This window comes from Rana temporaria, chromosome 7, assembly GCF_905171775.1.
Source record: "Rana temporaria chromosome 7, aRanTem1.1, whole genome shotgun sequence".
NCBI classification, from domain to species: Eukaryota; Metazoa; Chordata; class Amphibia; order Anura; family Ranidae; genus Rana; species Rana temporaria.
This window is the reverse complement of record NC_053495.1, coordinates 116,054,574-116,073,797: the sequence shown is the minus strand read 5'-3', so window position 1 is coordinate 116,073,797 and position 19,224 is coordinate 116,054,574. Positions and strand designations below refer to the sequence as shown.

The 19,224-nt window shown below is 44.9% G+C and overlaps 1 protein-coding gene across 7 annotated transcripts in view; it reads left to right on the top strand.

Moving 5' to 3' along the window:
* PTPRC (protein tyrosine phosphatase receptor type C) overlaps window positions 1–19,224 on the top strand; it is a 300,264-nt gene that overhangs the window by 222,083 nt on the left and 58,957 nt on the right. For all 7 annotated transcript variants that reach the window (XM_040359865.1, XM_040359870.1, XM_040359869.1 and 4 more), the window contains one exon: window positions 12,592–12,700. In XM_040359865.1, the coding sequence (XP_040215799.1) occupies window positions 12,592–12,700 (109 nt within the window). The remainder of the gene's footprint in view (window positions 1–12,591; window positions 12,701–19,224) is intronic.

Sequence of the window (19,224 nt, the reverse complement as noted above, 5' to 3'; positions counted from 1 at the left end):
TTGGCGACTATAGTTCTAAATTGAGGAGGATAGACTTAAACCTAATAGGGCCAATTCAGGCGTGAGTATTTTTAGATTACCAGTGAAAGACGCGATAAAGGAGGATACATTGGGCCAGATTCACAAAAGGGTTACGCTGGCGTATCTGCTGATACGCCGTCGTAACCCTGTTTCTATCTATGCGACTGATTCATAGAATCAGTTACGCATAGATATCCCTAAGATCCGGCAGGTGTAATAGTTTTACACTGTCGGATCTTAGGATGCAGTACCGCGGCCGCCGCTGGGGGCATTTCTCGTCGAAAACCTATCGTCGGGTATGCAAATTAGCACTTGCGGAGATCCACAAAGGTTTTTCCCTTCGTTAAGTCTCCGTAAGTGTTAGTTTGCCGTCGCAAAGATAGGGTACCTTTTACAAAGTGTAAAGTTAGTACACCATGTAAAAGTATACCCGTCTTTCCCGCGTTGAGTTCAAATTTTTTTCAAAAAATTTTTTTCCCGCCGCATCTTTTTGCCTGTCGCGATTCTCAAAACCTCTGCGCAACGTAACTTTGCGCAAAGCACGTCGGGAAAATCGTGTCGGGAGCATGCGCAGTACGTCCGGCACGGGAGCGCGCCTAATTTAAATGGGACTCGCCCCATTTCAATTGGCCCGCCTTGCGCCGGACTGATTTAGGATACACCGCCGCAAATTTCCAGGTAAGTGCTTTGTGGATCGGGCACTAACTTAGGAAATTTGCAGCGGTGTAACTTAAATCATTTAAGTTACGTCGCGCCCGCTGGCTGTGAATCTGGCCCATTATTCCAGAAGCTAGATAAGGTTTTACAATCCCAAAGAGTATGTAACAAATTGCCAATGTGAGATTCACATCTCCAGCATATGGGGGAAGAGCGAGGGAATATTTTGGATAGTCTGTAAGGGGGTTAAATACCAGCGGTTTAGTATTTTCTGGGCGTTCTCCCAATGTTCTACACATGAAGAAGAACTGTTAATATGGAGGCTTTTTGCCATTCTTCCCACATAAAGGTTTGGGATAGATCTTTCTCCCACCTAATCATATTTAAAGTTTTGGTTTGAAGTGGAAAGGATGAAAGTAGTTTATATATATGGGATATGCCTCTCTTCCCACTAGGGAGTTCCACCCCTCTCTTTGGGTTAAAGTTTTTATTGAACGGTTTGGCTTCGAGTTTATTTGTTATTTTAAGTATGTTATCGGGTGATAGCTGATCAAAAAAATTGATTCCCTGTTTGGACCAGGGTGTGATAATAATTCTTATTTTACAGTAATCGATTACTCCTAGTGGTATTGGCATAAGGACTGGGTTACATGTCGGCTGTAATTTTGTTAGAGCAAACTTCCAGGCTGTCAGGGTAGCTTTAATTGTTAGGAAGTTGGGTGTATTAATTTTTGGTAGGACATAGCAGGCCATGGAAAGGGAAAATAGATCCTTCCCTTCAGATACTTCTCGCTCAATGTTCAACCATAATTTATCATTTGAATATCTGAACCAGTATCTCATTTGATCAAGGAGCGAGGCGTAGTAATATAGGCGTAAATCCGTGAGGTTTAGGCCTCCTTTAGCTTTACTCAGTGACAACTAGGTAGATTCACATACATTGCCGCAACTTTGTGGCGGCGTAGCTTAAGGCATTTAAGCTACGCCGCCGTAAGTTAGCGAGGCAAGTACATGATTCACAATGTACTTGCCTGCTAAGTTACGGCGGCGTAGCGTAAATGTGGCGGGCTCAAGCGCGCCTAATTCGAATACGGCTGAGGGGGCGTGTTTTATGTTAATATGCTTTGACCTTAAGTTTTGACGTATTTTTTTAACTGCGCATGCACCAGGCGCCTACATTTCCCAGTGTGCATTGCGGCTAAGTATGCCACACGGGCCTATTGATTTCGACGTGGACATAAACAACGTAAATCCCTATTCACGGACGACTTACGCAAACAACATAAAAATTTCGAATTTCGACGTGGGAACGGTGCCCATACTTGAACATTGGCAACGCCACCTAGGGCCCAGCTCTAACTTTAGGTGGCCTATCTCTTACGTAAAAGGCGTAAATGTACTGCGTCAGCCGGGCGTACGTTCGTGAATCGGCGTATCTACTAATTTACATATTCTACGTCGACCGCAATGGAAGCGCCACCTAGCGGCCAGCCTCAATATTGCAACCTAAGATAGGAGTCGTATCTTAGATATGTTTAAGCGTATCTCTGTTTGAGAATACACTTAAACATAAGTCGGCGTAGATTCTGAGTTAGGTCGGCGTATCTACTGATACACCGGCCTAACTATCTCTGAATCTACCTAAACGTAGACAAAGCAATTCTAGGTTTCTTTCCCAACCAGACCAAGTTGCTCAATTTTGAGTTAATTTGTGTGAAAAATTTAGTCGGTATGGGGATTGGGAGGGAGCGGAAGTAATAACGAATTTTTGGCAACGTCTTCATTTTAAAAGCTGCTATTCTTCCAATCCAAGATAGTTGTGTTTTTTTAATAGACTGTTGGGCAGATCCACGTACATTGGCGCATATATAGACCGGCGTAGCGCATCTCATTTACGTTACGCCGGCTCAACTTAGAGAGGCAAGTACCGTATCCACAGAGTATTTGCGCCCGCCGATGCGCCGGCGTAACGTAAATTACGAGGTGTAAGCCGGCGTAATTGAAAGTGGGAAGGAAGTGGGCGTGTTCCATTGAAATGAGCCGTGACCCCATGCAAATGAAGGGCCGAACGGACGGCGCATGCGCAATGACGCTGACTATGTTCAGCGCCTCTCTGCGCATGCTCAGAACTCGGCCCGGCGTAATCAGTGAGATAGGAACTAGGCCCGGCGTAATTAGTGAGATACGCCCATGACATAAATAGGCCCAGACATGCGCCCGTCCAGTGCAAAAGTACATCCGTTTGTTTCCCCCCCTGAAGCAAGGTACTTTTGTCCTTTTTTGTGCAGGTATTTGTGCAGGTGATTGTGTTAGAGCCATGTCAGCTCCAGCAGCATAGAGGAAGCACAAACACAATTATACCCGACAGGAGAAGGCCATCATTGTCAGGGCCATGTCCCTGAATGATCGTTATCTCCATGGGCCTGAGAGTGTCCACACCACGCAGGCCAGGAGGAGGGAGATCCTGCAAGAGATCGCAGATGATGTGAATGCGTTGGGGAGGGGAGGGAGACCAGGACCTCCAATGAGATCTTGAAAAAGATCAATGATGCGTGGTAAGATGTTGAGGATGATGTTGAGGATGGCCACTCATGCCAGGGGCACTGGAGGGGGACCAGCCACTAGGGAGACGCTCAATGCTGAGGAGCGGGTGGTTGCTCAGTGCCTCCACAGGCATCAAGTGGAGGGAGTGCCTGGATTTGACTCCATTGAGGAGGCCTTGAGGACAGGTAAGTGTGTTTTTTTTTCTGGTGTGTAGCATGTGTGAGGGGGGGGAGGGAACATGTGACAAGTGTGTGGATCCTCCAACCTGTGAATGTTGTGTGTCATCCACAGATGTGCAGGAGGGTTCTGGGCCATCTGGCCAGTCCTCACTATCCCCCGGACATCAGGCTGCCTCTGACCACCTGGCAAGCCCGGAGTCCTCAGGGGAGGGGAGTGACCACACTTCTCCACAGGAGGAGGTTGAGGAGGAGGAGGTGATGTCTGCCAATGAGTTGAGGCTCCATTTGGAGGAGTCTTCCCCTGGTGCTGGCACCAGTCAGGCCTCCATCAGGGGTAGCTCCTCCCACTCCTCCCCCAACAGGGCTTCCCCCCGAAGGGTCTCCCCTTCTTCTAGGCCCCAAGCCTCATCAGGACCCAGGAAGGCGACCCGGAAGACAAGGTGGGTGGCAGAAGTTCTGCCGGAAAACATTCGGAGGGACCAGGCCCGCCAGACCCGCCATCTGGGTGAGGTGGTGAGGAGAATGGGCTACATGTCAGACAGCATGGCCTCCATAAAGGAGTCTGCGCAGGATCTGGCCTGTAACTCCTCAATTCTGGTTACTCTCACAGCAGGTGTGGGTGAAGATGTCTGCGCCCTCACCGAGGCTGTCAGGGCCAATACGGCAGCCATCCAGGCGGGGGGTGAGGCTGCATGAGGACACCAATGTGGTCCTCACCCGTATTGCCCTGGCGTTGGAGGGCAGGCCACCAGGTGGGCTTAGACCAGGGGATGCTTCTCCTGATGTCCCCCCCCCCCCAATGAGTCTCCCCTGAGGGGCCGTGGCCGTGGCAGGCGTGGGGCACGGCAGCGCCGGTAATTTTTTGTTTTGTTTTTGTTTTTGACTCAGGTTATGAGTTTTTTATGTTTTTTTGTAGCCCAGGCAGGCTACAGTGTGACTGATGTATGAATGTGGGCAGGGCCGGCCCTATGATGGGACCGGGTGGTACCATGGGTACCAGGCAGCACTTTTAGGGAGGCAGCATTCTGCCGCACGCCAGACAGCCCACTCCGCTGCCTGTGAGGACACTTACAGCCGGAGGGGAGCAGTCTGCGAGTGAGAAAGGCAGGCGCCGCTCCCTCTGAGGAACCTGTTGTGCCGAGAATGGTTGTCTGTCGGAATCTGTTCCCCCTAGCTCTCTGCTCCGATCGGAACTCCGCCTCTCCAGCCCTCTGCATTGCCGCTCCCTCCTACTCTACCCACAAATTCTTATGATCCTAATACCGCCCCGTCCCTGTGCGTGACCCCGGTACAATGTAATTACACATTATGGCAGATTGGATAGCAGCGTTTGCCCCCGGGAGACAGCCTGTGTACAGGATATATCTATGCCTATGTGGTTCGGATGACTTTGACTATTTTCCTCTCTTGTCTGTCCTGAAGAAGCCTCATGGCGAAATGCGTAGACGCACAGGGGACATATATAGGCAACATACATACCTGACATCTTGTCTGTTTTTTTTTTAATGTTGTTTTATGTAACTACTTTGTAATAAATTATATATTTTTTGCTAATCCTGTCTGTGTTGCCTATTATAAAGTCCGACCATTGGTTGCTTTCCTTAAGCAATTTTGTCTTTATCACATGAATAGAGCCACCATGACAGGTCCTCTTTATACATGTATACATGACTTGATTTTTTTTGGGCCATGATTAATGTGTGGGTTTAACGTGCAAAGATGCCTACTGCGATGCATCTCCTGACTGCTGCTCCCTCAGAAGACAGGGTAGCCTCGGTTAGGGGGGGACTGTCTGGTTCGGGGTTCAGGTCATCACGTATGTCAATCTCCAGGCCCTTTCTCACGGCGAAGTTGTGCAGCATGCAACATGCAGCGATGATCTGGCACACAAAGTTTGGGGAATACAACAGGGTCCCCCCAGACTTATCCAGGCATCGGAAATGGACTTCAGGAGGCCAAAGGTGCGTTCCACCACTCCACGGGTACGTGCGTGTGCATCATTGTATCTTTGCTCTCCTGGGGTTTCAGAATTCCGGAATGGAGTCATGAGATGGGGTCCAAGTGCATATGCAGAGTCACCTGGAAGGGAAAAGACAGGAGGATGTTAGTCATGCATGTGCCCCTCGTGATGTCTGCATCATGGGGGGGGACAGACATGCCTGACACCCATGTCACTGCCAGCTGTCCCCATACACGTTCTGTTCAAATTCTGTTGGGATGGGGCTTTGACGGTATATGTAGCTGTCATGGCTGGACCCTGGGTGTTTGGCATGGACGTGCCATATGAGGCACTGGGCATCGTCTATCACCTGTACGTTGATGGAATGCCAGTGCTTCCGATTGCGGTATATGTGCTCTGTGTCATGGGGGGGTTGTAGTGCCACATGTGTGCAATCAATGGCCCCCACAGTGCGTGTAAATCCTGCAATTCTGTAGAAATCTGCCATTGCCTTCACCCGCAGGTCCTCCTGGGTGGGTCTGATGATTTGGTTGGCCATGCGCATGAGGATTGAGGGGATAACCTGGTACACACATCTGCTAATGGAGGATTGTGCCATCCCAGCCACAACTCCACTTGTACGCTGAAACGAGCCACTGGCAAGGAAATGGAGTTTTGCCAGTACCTTGACCAGTGGCTCCACTGCATGTGAGCGATGTGTCTGGCTTGTGATGTCATCTTTCAGGGTTGTGGTTAATTCCATGATGACAGTAGGGCTGAATCTGAAGATGCGATACACCTCCGAATCACCCATGCCAAAGACGTTTATGCGCGGTCGGTATATCCTCTCCCGTGCCCTCCTCCTCCTCCGTGCCCTCCTCCTTCTGCGCGCATCTAAAGCCAGTAGTATAGCTATGACCATGGATGCCCCTGGCATGTTGGCATACAGATTGTTGTCCTGCAAGTGTGGCTGCTCAGCTCGTCCCTAACGGTGCTGCTGAAGCTGACCTGCACACGTCTGGTGCAAAGTTAAAGCTGCTTTTATGAGGGGTAACTTTGACCGGACGTACATCTTACGTGCACCGCGCCTAGCCTGCGCCGGACAAACGTACTTTCGTGGATCGCCGTATCTCCCTCATTTGCATATTTGCATAGCAAAACAATGGTGCGTCCGTCCAGCGTATTTTTGTGCCCACGATGCGCCGGTGTAGAAAAATTACGTCGGTCGGAAAAAACTATTTTTCAGGCTTATATCGTTTTGGGAATACCGCGCATCGATACGACGGCGCAAATTTACACTTACGCTGCGCATCTCGAGATACGCCGGCGTAAGTGCTTTGTGGATCTGCCCCTGTGTATCTTGAGTAATGTGACTCAATAAGGAGGGATAATTTGCTTCATACAGTCTATTAGGTAGGTAAGTAAGTTGAATACCAAGATAGGTAATGGAGGGGTTGTCCCAATTGTAGCTAGATTGTTGTTTTAGTTTAACAACTAGGTCTGGTGGGATGTTCATAGGTAGTACAAAACATTTACTTTGATTAATCTTATAATAAGAAACCGATCCAAATGTATCTAGGATAGCGGTTACATCTTCTAGTAGTCCGCGAATAATCCCAATTTATGTTCTATTTGACCGACCTTGATTCCTACGATACTGGGGTTAGATCTTAGAGATATCGCGAGTGGTTCAATTGCTAATGAGAATATAATGGGTGATAAGGGGCATCCCTGTCTAGTACCGTTTGAAAGATTAAACTGTTTAGATATACTTCCTGATGTAAATACTCTGGCAGATGGTGTTGTATAAAGAGACATTATGGCTTCAAAAATAAATCCTGTGAGACCAAATTTCTTAAGTGTTTCCGCTACATATCCCCAGTGCACTCTGTCGAATGCCTTCTCTGCATCCAATCCGAGAAGCAGAGAAGGCATCCGACCACGCTCTACATGACTAAGTGGATCAATCATCCGTCTGGTGCTATCTGGGCCTTGTCGTCCCTTCACGAATCCAACTTGATCTGGTTCAATTAGATAAGGCGTAATTTCTAATAATCGGTTAGCTAGAACCTTAGCAAAAAAATTTAAATCAGAATTAAGTAGCGAGATAGGTCTATAATTAGTTGGAGACGTAGGGTCTTTCCCTTGCTTTGATATTGTGATGATAATTGCTTCAAGCATTTCCTTAGGGAATGAGCAGATGTTGACAGCTTGATTAAACAATCTGGTCATGTATGGAGAAAGCATATTTTCAAATGCCTTAAAATATTCACTGGATAGGCCAACTGCACCGGGTGCCTTATTTAGTGGTAACATTGAGATTACTTTTTTTATTTCATTTACTGTTATAGGATCATTTAATTTCCCTAATGTAGCGGAATCTACAGTATGGATGTTTAGCTTATCAAGAAATTGGGTTATATTTTTTAGAGTTGGTTGGGTGACAGTTTGATCTTCTTTTAGATTATATAGGCCCTCATAGTATTCTGCAAACGTATCAGCTATACTCTGTGGGTTATATAATACTTTTCCTGACTTGTGGTGAACAATTTCATGAATTTTCTGTTTGTTCTGTCTAGTACATAGTTGCATGGCAAGTAGCTTACCAGCTTTATTTCCTTGTGAGTAGTGGTTTAGTTTTAATTTTTTGAGGTACTTTTCATGATCAGAGATCAGAGTCGCTCTAAGCTCATGTCTGGCTTCATTAAGTTGTTGGAGGAGGAGGGTGTGTTTGGGGGCTAGCTTGTGTTCCTTCTCTAACTTGTCTATTTTCACTAATAGATTATTTACCTCCTGTGACCGCCTTTTTTCCCCCCTAGATGTCAATTGTATCAGCATTCCCCTGGAGAAAGCTTTGTGGGCACACCATATACTAGAGATAGAGACTTCGTCGTTGTCATTCAATTAAACAAATTCTTCTAGTCTTTCCTTCATCTCCGCCAGAGCTCCTCTATGTGACAAGATATATGCATTGTTCCTCCAAAGAACATGCTTGGAATTTTATTGGGCTAGATCAATAATTAACGAGATTGGAGCATGGTCAGACCATGTTATGTTATGTATTTGGGCATCTGTGGTTTTCTGGAGGAGAGCTCTGTCAGTGATGAAGAAGTCGATCCTAGAAGAGGATTTATGGACATTTGAATAGAATGTAAAGTCTTTTTCCGCTGCGTGGAGACATCTCCAAGGATCATGGAAGTCTTCTTGTGAGAAGATGTTCTTCAAGCCTCTTCATTTGGATTGGATCCCTTTAGTGGTGTCCAAAGTTGGGTCCATCGTTGCATTAAAGTCCCCACATAAGATAATATTGCCTTTTCGTATTTTCTTTGTTATTGTGATAACTTTTTGAAGGAATTGTTGTGGGTTCCTATTTGGTGCGTAGATATTGACTAATGTTAGTATTGTATTTTCAATCTTTGCAACCAGTATTACATACCTTCCTTGTTGGTCAATTTTAGAGTCCAAAAGTTGAAAAGAGATCGAATCCTTGATGATCGTCAAGACTCCTTTTTTTTTCTTACTGTTGTGAGATGGGAAGATATGTGGGAATTTAGGGTGTGAAAATTGAGGAGGATTGTCTCTTGCAAAATGCGATTCTTGAACGCAGAGTATGTCGCATCCGAATTTCAGGGCATCATTCCATAGGGCTTTTCTTTTAAAGGGGCTGTTGAGGCCCTTCGCATTTAATGAGAGTAGTTTCAGATTAGGCATAGCGAATACATTTTCATATAGATGAATTGTATGCGTATCGAACGTAGCAAGGGTGAAGCGTGTCCATCGACTACATAACTTCCATGAATAAAGAAGATTGTATGATACTGCTTGTGAAGGGGGGAGGGAAGGAAATTAGGATCAGGTTCAAAAACAGAGACAAAAACAAAAAATAACATGTAAAAACAAGCGAGTTGTCGAGCAACTCTTGCGTGCATAAATGTGTGCACTCTCGTTGTGGGGACTTTGTTAGTCAAAGATCATGGGGTTCAGGATAGGGGCTCCCTGAGAATCATGCGCCTGAGGAACTTAGGCTATGATAAATTGGAGAGAATAAAGACAAGAATTTTTATAACGGCGGTTGTGTCAGCCATGACTGACGTTCCAAGGAGAGGTCAGTTTTTCTTTGGTGGTTCTATCGATCGGGATACTTTCATCACTTGGGAGTACATTCAATTTTTTCAGAATCTTGAGGCCATCTTCCAGTGTGTGTATTGTATGAGATATGTTATCTTTTTCCACAGACAGTTTGGTTGGAAATCCCCATCTATAAATCAGTTTGTGATTGCGAAGTATTTTGGTGATCGAATTCAGGTTTTTCCACGCCAAGATAGTAGCTTGGGAAAGATCGGAATACAGGATAATTCCCACGTAGGGGTCTGGTAGTGGTGCATGTTGTCTTGCAAAATGCATTAGCATGTCTTTTGTCTGGAAAAAATGGATCTTGGCGATCACATCTCTCGGAAGTTTTGCTGGGATGTGCGAAGGCTTAGGAAGCCTGTGAGCTCTGTCGATCACTAGATCTTGTTTTTGCAATGAGGGGATAAGGTCTATTAACATTTTTTGCAAAAAAATTTTTAGGTCATTATTTTAGCACTTAGCAGCAGTCTTCAAGGGATTGCTTTCAATCCCCAGAAACCCATGGAGTTTTACGTTGCTGGGAGGAGATGGCTGCGGATCATGTGATCCTCAGTGACCCAGAGGACTCCGGATGGAATGCCTCAGCAAACCTACGCTGCATGGCCTCCCTGATCCTGCAAAGCCTGCGAAAGGACCCTAGGATTTGTGGTATCAAGGAGAGGGATCATTACTGGCTGGCAACCCTTCTTGATTCACATTACAAGGGTAAGGTTGCAGAACTAATCCAGCCTTCTCAGAGGGAGCAGAGGATGAAACATTTTCGGGAGGCCTTGCAGAAAGGTCTGTGCAATGCGTTTCCAGAGCATGGGAGGTTACAATTTCCTGGTCCTGGACAACGTGTTGCTGAGGCTTCGTTCAATCACAGAAGGAGCGGTGGAGAAGGTGGCCGTCTGACTGATGCCTAGAGACAATTCTTCAGTCCGCAGCCACAAGGTTTGATCGGTTCCAGCAACCATCACCAGCGTCTTAATTACATGGTGCAGGAATACCTAGGGGCAAGATCAGACTTGGAGACCTTTCCAACAGAAAATCCACTGGGTTACTGGGTGTTGAGGATGGACCACTGGCCAGAGCTCGCACAATATACAATTGAGCTACTGTGAGGCTTTACAGTGTTGTACCACCACCACTGCCTAAGGTGTAATTACAATTCTTGATATAATATTTCACAGCAGGGCCCGTTCCAGTGCCCACCAAGAGTAACTGTGAGGGCTTACAGTGTTCTGGTACCACCAACACCTAAGGCCCAATTTTCTGCAGAGTATATAGGGCAGGCTGTATAGTATATACAGGCGGTCCTCCTACTTTCAAACATCTGACTTACAAATGACTCCAAACTGAAGGAGACAACAGAAAGTTAGAGGAAATCTACTCCTAGGAAGGGAAATTCTCTCCTGTAAGAGTTAATATGGGAAAAAAGTGTCTCCACTGATGCTTTCTCATCAATCCTTGTTTCCCTAAAAAACCCAAATTTTCAAAATCCAATTGTCATTGGAACAGAAAGTGAGGGGAAATCTTCTGAACAGGGGCACAGACAGCAACATTTTTTTTACAGGGGTGATTCTGATAACCCTTCCCTATGTTATCCAAAAAGCTTAAAAATTGATGTATTGGCTGGAGCTACATTTACAAAATGTACCTGTTCCAAATTAGAAACAGATTCTACTTAAGAACAAACCTACAGTCCCTATCTTGTTTGTAACCCGGGGACCACCTGTATACTGCTGTTCAGAGTATATAGTGCCTGGAGGCACCACATATTTTTTTTTTAAATTTGGGTGCAGGGTTCCCCTTAATATCCATACAAGACCCAAAAGGCCTGGTAATGGGCTGGGGGGAGGGGTGTACCCATGATGTTTTTTTCTATAATTTTCATCTATATTGCTCGGACCCAATATTTAAGCCGCAAGCAGTTTCAAATTACCGTATATACTCGAGTATAAGCCGAGTTTTTCAGCACATTTTTTTGGTGCTGAAAATGCCCCCCTCGGCTTATACTCGAGACACCTTTTTGCGCCTGATCTCCTGGACTTTGGGGACCCGGTACTGGCCAGCCGTAGGTCCCCTAGACCCCAGACACATGTAGCCCCACTCTTCCTCTACAAGTGTGCAAAGTTTGTTGTACGGGGGAACCTACGGCCAGGGAACACCGATTTTTCAAAGCCTTCCATAGACTCACATGTTAAACGATAATTTCTCTGGTGACTTTGGGGAGCCGGTACCTGCCGGTCGTAGGTCCCTTGGACCCGGAACATATAGCACCATTTCTCCTCTACAAGTGTGCAAAGTTTGATGTTTGGGGAACATACGGCTGGGGAGCACCAATTTTTCAAAGCCGAGCACCCCTTCCATAGACTCCCATGTTAAACGTCAGTTTAGTCATGGACACAGTGAGGCATGGGCACAGTGAGGCATGCACATGGACACAGTGGGGCAAAGTGAGGCACAGTGAGGCATGCAGATGGACACCCTAGGCTTATACTCGAGTCAATACGTTTTCATCGTTTTTTTGTGGTAAAATTAGGTGCCTCGACTTATATTAGGGTCAGCTTATGCTCGAGAATATACGGTACTTTTACTCCTTTAGAAATGTCATTTTGTGCAGGGACTGTTATAAACACAGGAAAAATGCGGCACTTTACAAGCATACTATAGATACCCCGCAGGTACGATATTTAAAGTAATATTTCACAGCCGTTTTTAAAACTTTTTTGCATTGATACATGTCCCCTGGGGAAGGACCTGTGTTCCCAATCACTTTTTATGACAATAACTTGCATATTAGCCTTTAAAATTAGCGATTTTGATTTCTCACGTTCATGCACTATAGATTTTAACGGTGTTCGAATGTTCGCGCAAACTTAATCAGCTGCCAATTTTTTTTTTTTTTTTTGCCTAAACTTAATTGGACAAGCTGAATTTAGAAGCTGATTGGCTACCATGCACAGCTGCTCCAGATTTAGTAAATTAACCCCAAAATGTGAATGTAACCTTAATCAAACAGTAGAACAATTGGGTTAAAGACAGGCATTGCTTTAAATGACAGGCTCAGTTCTCTTCTCTTTAAAAGGACCAAAAAATAATTAATTCTACAGTATGTTATGTGTTTTTATTGTGCAGATAATGACAAGGCCCTTATTGGATTCCTGGCATTTTTAATTACAATTACATCCCTGGCCCTAATCTTTGTCCTTATTAAAATCTACAAGCTGCAAAGGAGATCATCAAGGTAATGTATGGTATTATTTTGTCATCCTTAATCCACACATTATGTTATTTTTGTTATGCTAAATCTAAACCACCTACAGCCCTATTTATTGGAAGAAACCAACAGAACTCTAGTAATCATAAAAAGATATGCACATTTCCATTGACATGCTGTTTAGATGTACAACAATATTATATATATATTTTTTTACCTACTTAGATATGTAGTCCTCAGTATTTAAACAAACTCCCCCAGCAAAGCCAAGAACAAGAATGATTACCTGTTTTCATATAAGCCACTGGGAACATAAAGTAATGCCTCGTACACACAACCGTTTTTCGGGTTCTAAAGAAATAAGTTTTCAGGCTCTAGAAAAAACAAAGTTTTTTTCAACCCGATCATTAAAACGGCATTGCCTACACACGATCGTGAACAAAAAAATGCTCTAGCAAAGCGCAGTGACGTACAACACGTACGATGGCACTATAAAGGGTAAGTTCCATTCGGATGGTGCCACCCTTGGGGCTGCTTTTGCTGATTGCGTGTTAGTAAAAGACGATTCGCGATTTTCAGTCTGTTACAGCGTGATGAATGTGCTTACTCCATTACGAACGGTAGTTTTAACAAGCGCTCCCATCTCATCACTTGCTTCTGAGCATGCACGTTTTTTTCACGTCGTTAAAGCCCAAACACGACCATTTTTTACAACGTTAAAAACGACAAAGTTAAAAATGTCGTGAAAAAATAGAGCATGTTCGAAAAAAAATTGCCCATTTTTTAGAGCGTAAAAAATGCTCTGAAGCCCACACACGATCATTTTTAATGACATAAAAAAAAACGTCATTTTTTAGAACCCGAAAAATGGTCGTGTGTACGCGGCATAAGAATTATGTAAAATGTTGGCATCCCGTCATTTCTAGAATGTTTTTCATGGTTCTGCAGATCTTACTTATTGTACATAAGCCCAGTATAGTAAGCAAAGCTACTGAAGCAAGGGATGCCAGGTTTCATATGTTGTTATGTTACTCAGAGCTGTGTGCAGAAACAGAGGCACTGTTAAGAGCCAAGTAAACCACCCCAAAACAAAGTTTGGCCACACAGAGAGGGTTGTTATATTTGTAGAATTGCATACAAAGGGACATTTTTAATGTGGCAATGTCCCAGGCCTCCTTTTTTTTTTAAATCCACTTTATTTTTATTTTCCTTTTCTTATTTCATACATAGCTATGCCTATTCTGCATCCATTGCAATTCAATTAGCATGCATTATACAACATTTTTACATTACTATAATATTCCAGTGTACGGAAGATGTATAGGAGTTGTGGAGCCCAGACCATTTTAATTAGGTTGGCCCTACCTACCACTGATAGGGGGAGTTTGCACCAGCTGTCACATTTCTCTCTTTGTTTTGCCAGTAGTGGACCCAGGTTCAGCCGAAGATATTTAGCCATAAACCACCACACCCAGATAGCAAAAACGACTTGATATGGTAATCTGCTCTGCTCCTACCGGTAACTGCTCCCTCAATGGATCTATAGGCATTAATATTGATTTGGACCAATTTATATTAAATCCAGAGAAGCCTCCAAATTCTTCTATTATCCCCATTGCTGTTTGCAGCGACGCTGCCATATCACCTAAATATATAAGTATATCATCTGCATATAAGGAGATTTAAGTCCAATGAGAACCTCCAGAGCCAGGGACAGCTGACATACTTCTGTATAGAGTGGGTTGCAAGACATAGTGGGTGTAATGTGAGGTAGATTCATGGGTGCCAGACACTTCTTGAATGCAAAGAGATTTTACTTTCTCTTAAACAGAACAGTGGGAGAGAGGGTTTAGGGCCAGGACACCCTTAGGTAGTTGCAATGTCAATTAGCAGACTCTAAAGCCCTGTACACATGATCGGTTTGTCCGATGAAAACAGACTGATGGACTGTTTTCATCGGACAAACCGATCGTGTGTGGGCCCCATCGGTTTGTTTTCCATCGGTAAAAAAAATAGAACATGTTTTAATTTTTTCCTCTGGATAAAAAAACGATCGTCTGTGTGGAAGTACATCGGTCAAAAATCCATGCATGCTCAGAATCAAGTCGACGCACGCTTGGAAGCATTGAACTTCATTTTTCTCAGCACGTCGTAGTGTTTTACGTCCCTGCATTTTGGCACGGTCGGATTTTTTGACTGATGGTGTGTAGGCAAGACTGATGAAAGTCAGCTTCATCGGATATCCGACGAAAAAATACATTGCATTAGATTCCATCAGATATTCGATCGTGTGTACAGAGCTTGAGACTTCTACAGGTAGACGGCCATGCAGGCATCCAGCAAGACACTACATCTGCATGTGTCTCCTATGGCAACAGTCTTAGAACGGTTTCTAACACAAATTGTAACCAACTCCTTTACTTTTATACAGTCACTTCTTGTAGACTCTCAGCCCACTGAGCTCCCACTCTCTCTTACTAGACTTGCTGATTCACTGCCACTGAATCCCGTGAGCTCTTCTAATGTTCTTACTTTAGTATCTCCCTCAAGCGTCACCCCCGCTTCCCTGCTGGGTCCCTGGCTTGGCACTCCAGATACTCCTTTAAGTGTCACCCCACTGATTGGGTCCCTGACTTGGCACCTGCTGAAGTTTCCCGATTTTTCACTGCCCCGGTTGGTGAGAATCCTGCTTTGGTACTTGCTTCAGCTGCTCACTGTGGCCCCTGGTAACAAGGTGGATGGCCCCTTAGTGGGGACAGCTTCCCCCCTACCTCCGACCACGACATGTACTCCAGCCGGCAGTACGTCACTTCTGGTTGGACTGCAAGCCGTAATCCCAAACCTATGCTGCTCTCTTTCTTCTGTAATGGCCCTCAGACAGATGTGCCTGGGATAGGCCCAAACTGGCCTAGCAGCCCGGGCAGCACAACACACATCCACCCAGACAGCCGTCAAGGTGGCACAGGACCCCAATCACCTGAGTTCACCCAAATAAATAGGCTCTCCCAGCAGGCCAAGAGACCCAATAAAATCCCTGCCCATTGGCTGAGACACCCCATCTATTCCTAATCTGTCCTTGCAATGCCCTTGTCTTATCTAATGTCACCAGATATACAGCCATTTGGCGACAGAAGAGAGAAGTGCATCAATTCCAGACTTAGGGTGAAATCAATGGATCCCTCACAATTGGCCAAGGCAAATACACATGGCAGGTAAGTTTAGGAGCAACCCTGCTTAACCACTTAAGCCCCGGACCAGTTTGTTGCTAAATGACCGGGCCACTTTTTGCGATTCGGCACTGCGTCTTTTTTATGTTTAAAGATTTTTATTGACATTTTTACGATAACAAAAGGATAAAATACAATGACACAAGAGAGTACAGAGCCGTGTCAATCCAGAGTAACAAAACTCGTGATTCATTCTCCAATAGGATATGCTAACATAGCAAACTAAGTCATCCAAACTATAGCACAAGTACTAATAAAATCATCATTGTGAACGTTATACCAAAACCTAAAGGGGTCAAACTGCGTCCTGGGAGTCAAGGCCACATAGCCCTGCCCAGTAATGTCCAGCAGTGCACAACCTACACAGAAGAAGAAGATTGCCTACAGCAGTGCAAACAGCAAACTTTAGAGCATGTCACAAAACAACTTAGTAATCAGGGCAGAACATCAGAACACCAAGAGAGCTGCGAGAAGAGGTAAAGAGAAAGAAACGTGGAACAGAGGAAAGGAGAAGAAGATCAGATAAACGCTGTCAAGAATGGATTGGAGTGATCCCGCTTCCATGCTGGACCCCAAGTAGGAGAGACACATTACAGAAAGTAGCCCAGGGTTCCCATGTGGATCAATTTTTTTTTAGATTGGTCCACACATTAAGCAACGATTTGCTCTTGCGACATAATCCATGAGACTTTTCTCCTAAATACCAGGAAGGAAACGGAAGGTTTCTTCCACGACCTGGCTATGGTAATTTTGGCCCCTAATAAAATGAAAAATTATAGGTTCTGGGATTGTTTAGAAAGGCCAGGAATACAATGGTTCAGTAGCGCTACACTAGGCTGAGGAGGCACCACTGTCCCCAGCAAGGATCCAATGGTACGAAAAACCCTCTTCCAGAAGGATCTAAGGCGGGGACATGACCACCAAGTGTAGAACATGGAACCCTCCAGCTCGCATCCCCTAAAACATTGTGAAGAGGTGCCTGGAAACATTCTTGCCAGCCTGGAAGGAACATAATACCACCTAAGCATAATTTTAAGACTTGCTTCTATAAGACAGATATTGAGAATACCTTTATACGCCCGATTTGATGAGCGATACCATACCGCAGTGTTCCATGAGGCGTTCAAGTCCTCCTCCCAGGCCCGTGCATAAGATGGCTTATCTGTCTTAGACATCAGAGCTATATATATCAAGGAGATTCCATCCCTCTGATTCGAACACCAGTGTTTGTAGGGAGTTATAGTTGAGGGCACGACTTATCCGTCCAAATAGAATGTAGAAAGTGGGAAATTTGGGAAAATCTATAGAGTTCATCGTTGGGCATGTCTAGTTTTTTCCTGCAGTGTGAAAGGGAAAGCGTGCCTGCTGGGGAGAGAAAGTGCCCTATCCTGTATATGCCTCTATCCGTCTACCACCGAAATGCCCTGATATCCAACCCTGGGGGGAAGTCAGGATTATGAAATAAATGTGTTAGGGGCTTCAGGGGGGAAATCAGGGTGCGTAGGGAATATAGTTTGGAGCAGAAGGCAACAGAGTGGGAGAGTGTGGGAGACAATATGGCTGGTCTGAGTTTGGGGTCACACCCCAACAGGTAATCAATGGTGTTGAAAGGGATAGCTTGTCGCTCCATTGCGAGCCAATCAGGTTTCAGCCCCCTAGAGAAGACCGTTGACAGTTGTGTCAGTTGTGCAGCTTGATAGTATCCCCATAGGTTAGGAAGCCCCAGACCTCCCTGTGTTTTTAGGCGAAAGAGTATACCCGAGGGACATCTATATCCTTTTTTCCCCCAGACAAATCTAACAATCTCCGATTGGAATTTGCTGAGGAATTGTTTCTTTACCGGGATTGGGAGAGCGTGGAATAAATACAGAAGACGTGGGAGAAGGGTCATTTTAACCGCATGTATTCTGCCCAACCAGGACAAACCACACTTAGCCCAACGTTCAATGTCCCCTTTACATCTAAGGATCATGGGGGGGTAGTTTGCTTTGAATAGGTCATTCGCTTCAGGCGTTAATTTGATTCCTAGGTATGGAATTTGCGAGGGAGCCCAAATGAAGGTGAAATTACTGGAAAGTTGTTTAAGAAGATTAACTTGCAATCCGGAAATCTCACTGAAAACCCGTAGTGTCTTAAGTATAATTGGGGTGGAAGTTAGGGGAGAGGTGACAAAGAGCAGGAGGTCGTCAGCATAAAGCACACATTTGTGTTCCTGTGGCCCACAGGTCACCCCCTTAATATCAGGATTCAATCTCAGAGCCACTGCTAACGTCTCGATGGCCACCGCGAAGAGGAGAGGGGAGAGGGCACTGTGTCTTTTTAACTGACAATTGCGGCATGGCTCCCAAACAAAATTTACGTCCTTTTTTTCCCCACTAATAGAGCTTTCTTTTGGTGGTATTTGATCACCTCTGCGGTTTTTATTTTTTGCGCTATAAACAAAAATAGAGCGATAATTTTGAAAAGAATTCAATATTTTTTACTTTTTGCGATAATAAATATCCCCCAAAAAGATATAAAAAAACATTTGTTTTCCTCAGTTTAGGCCGATACGTATTTTCCTACATATTTTTGGTAAAAAAAACGCAATAAGCGTTTATTGATCGGTTTGTGCAAAAGTTATAGCGTCTACAACATAGGGGATAGTTTTATTGCATTTTTATTAATATTTTTTTTTGTACTAGTAATGGCGGCGATCTGCTATTTTTATCGTGATTGTGACATTATGGCGGACACATAGGACACCTTTGACACATTTTTGGGACCGTGTCATGTCATTTTTACAGCGATCAGTGCTATAAAAATGCACTGGTTACTGTGAAAATGGCACTGGCAGTGAAGGGGTTAACCACTAAGTGGCACTGCAGGGGTTAAGTGTTTCCTAAGGCGTGATTCTTACTGTAGGGAGGCGTGGCTTACCGTGACACGTCACTGATCATGTTCCCGATGACAGAGAACACGATTAGTAACAGTGTCAGCTAGGCAGAACGGGGAGATGTTGTGTTTACACTAACATTTCCCCATTCTATGTCTCCGTGAGACGATCGCGAGTAAGCCTGCGGCGACTTGCGGGCGTGCTCACGGAGAACGCAGCGAGCGTGTGCACCCGCAACAACCTGATTCTTAAAGGGGACGTATATATATACGTCCTTCTGCCTGCCCGTGCCATGCTGCAGACGTATATCTGCATGCGGCAGGCGGCAAGCGATTAAACATCAGGCTGCTACATTAATATAAATGCTCCTTCCTTGAGTTTCTTTTTACACCAACCTATATTCAGATTGATTGGGGCGAAGCACAAGGCTGGAGTAAAACTACTACTTT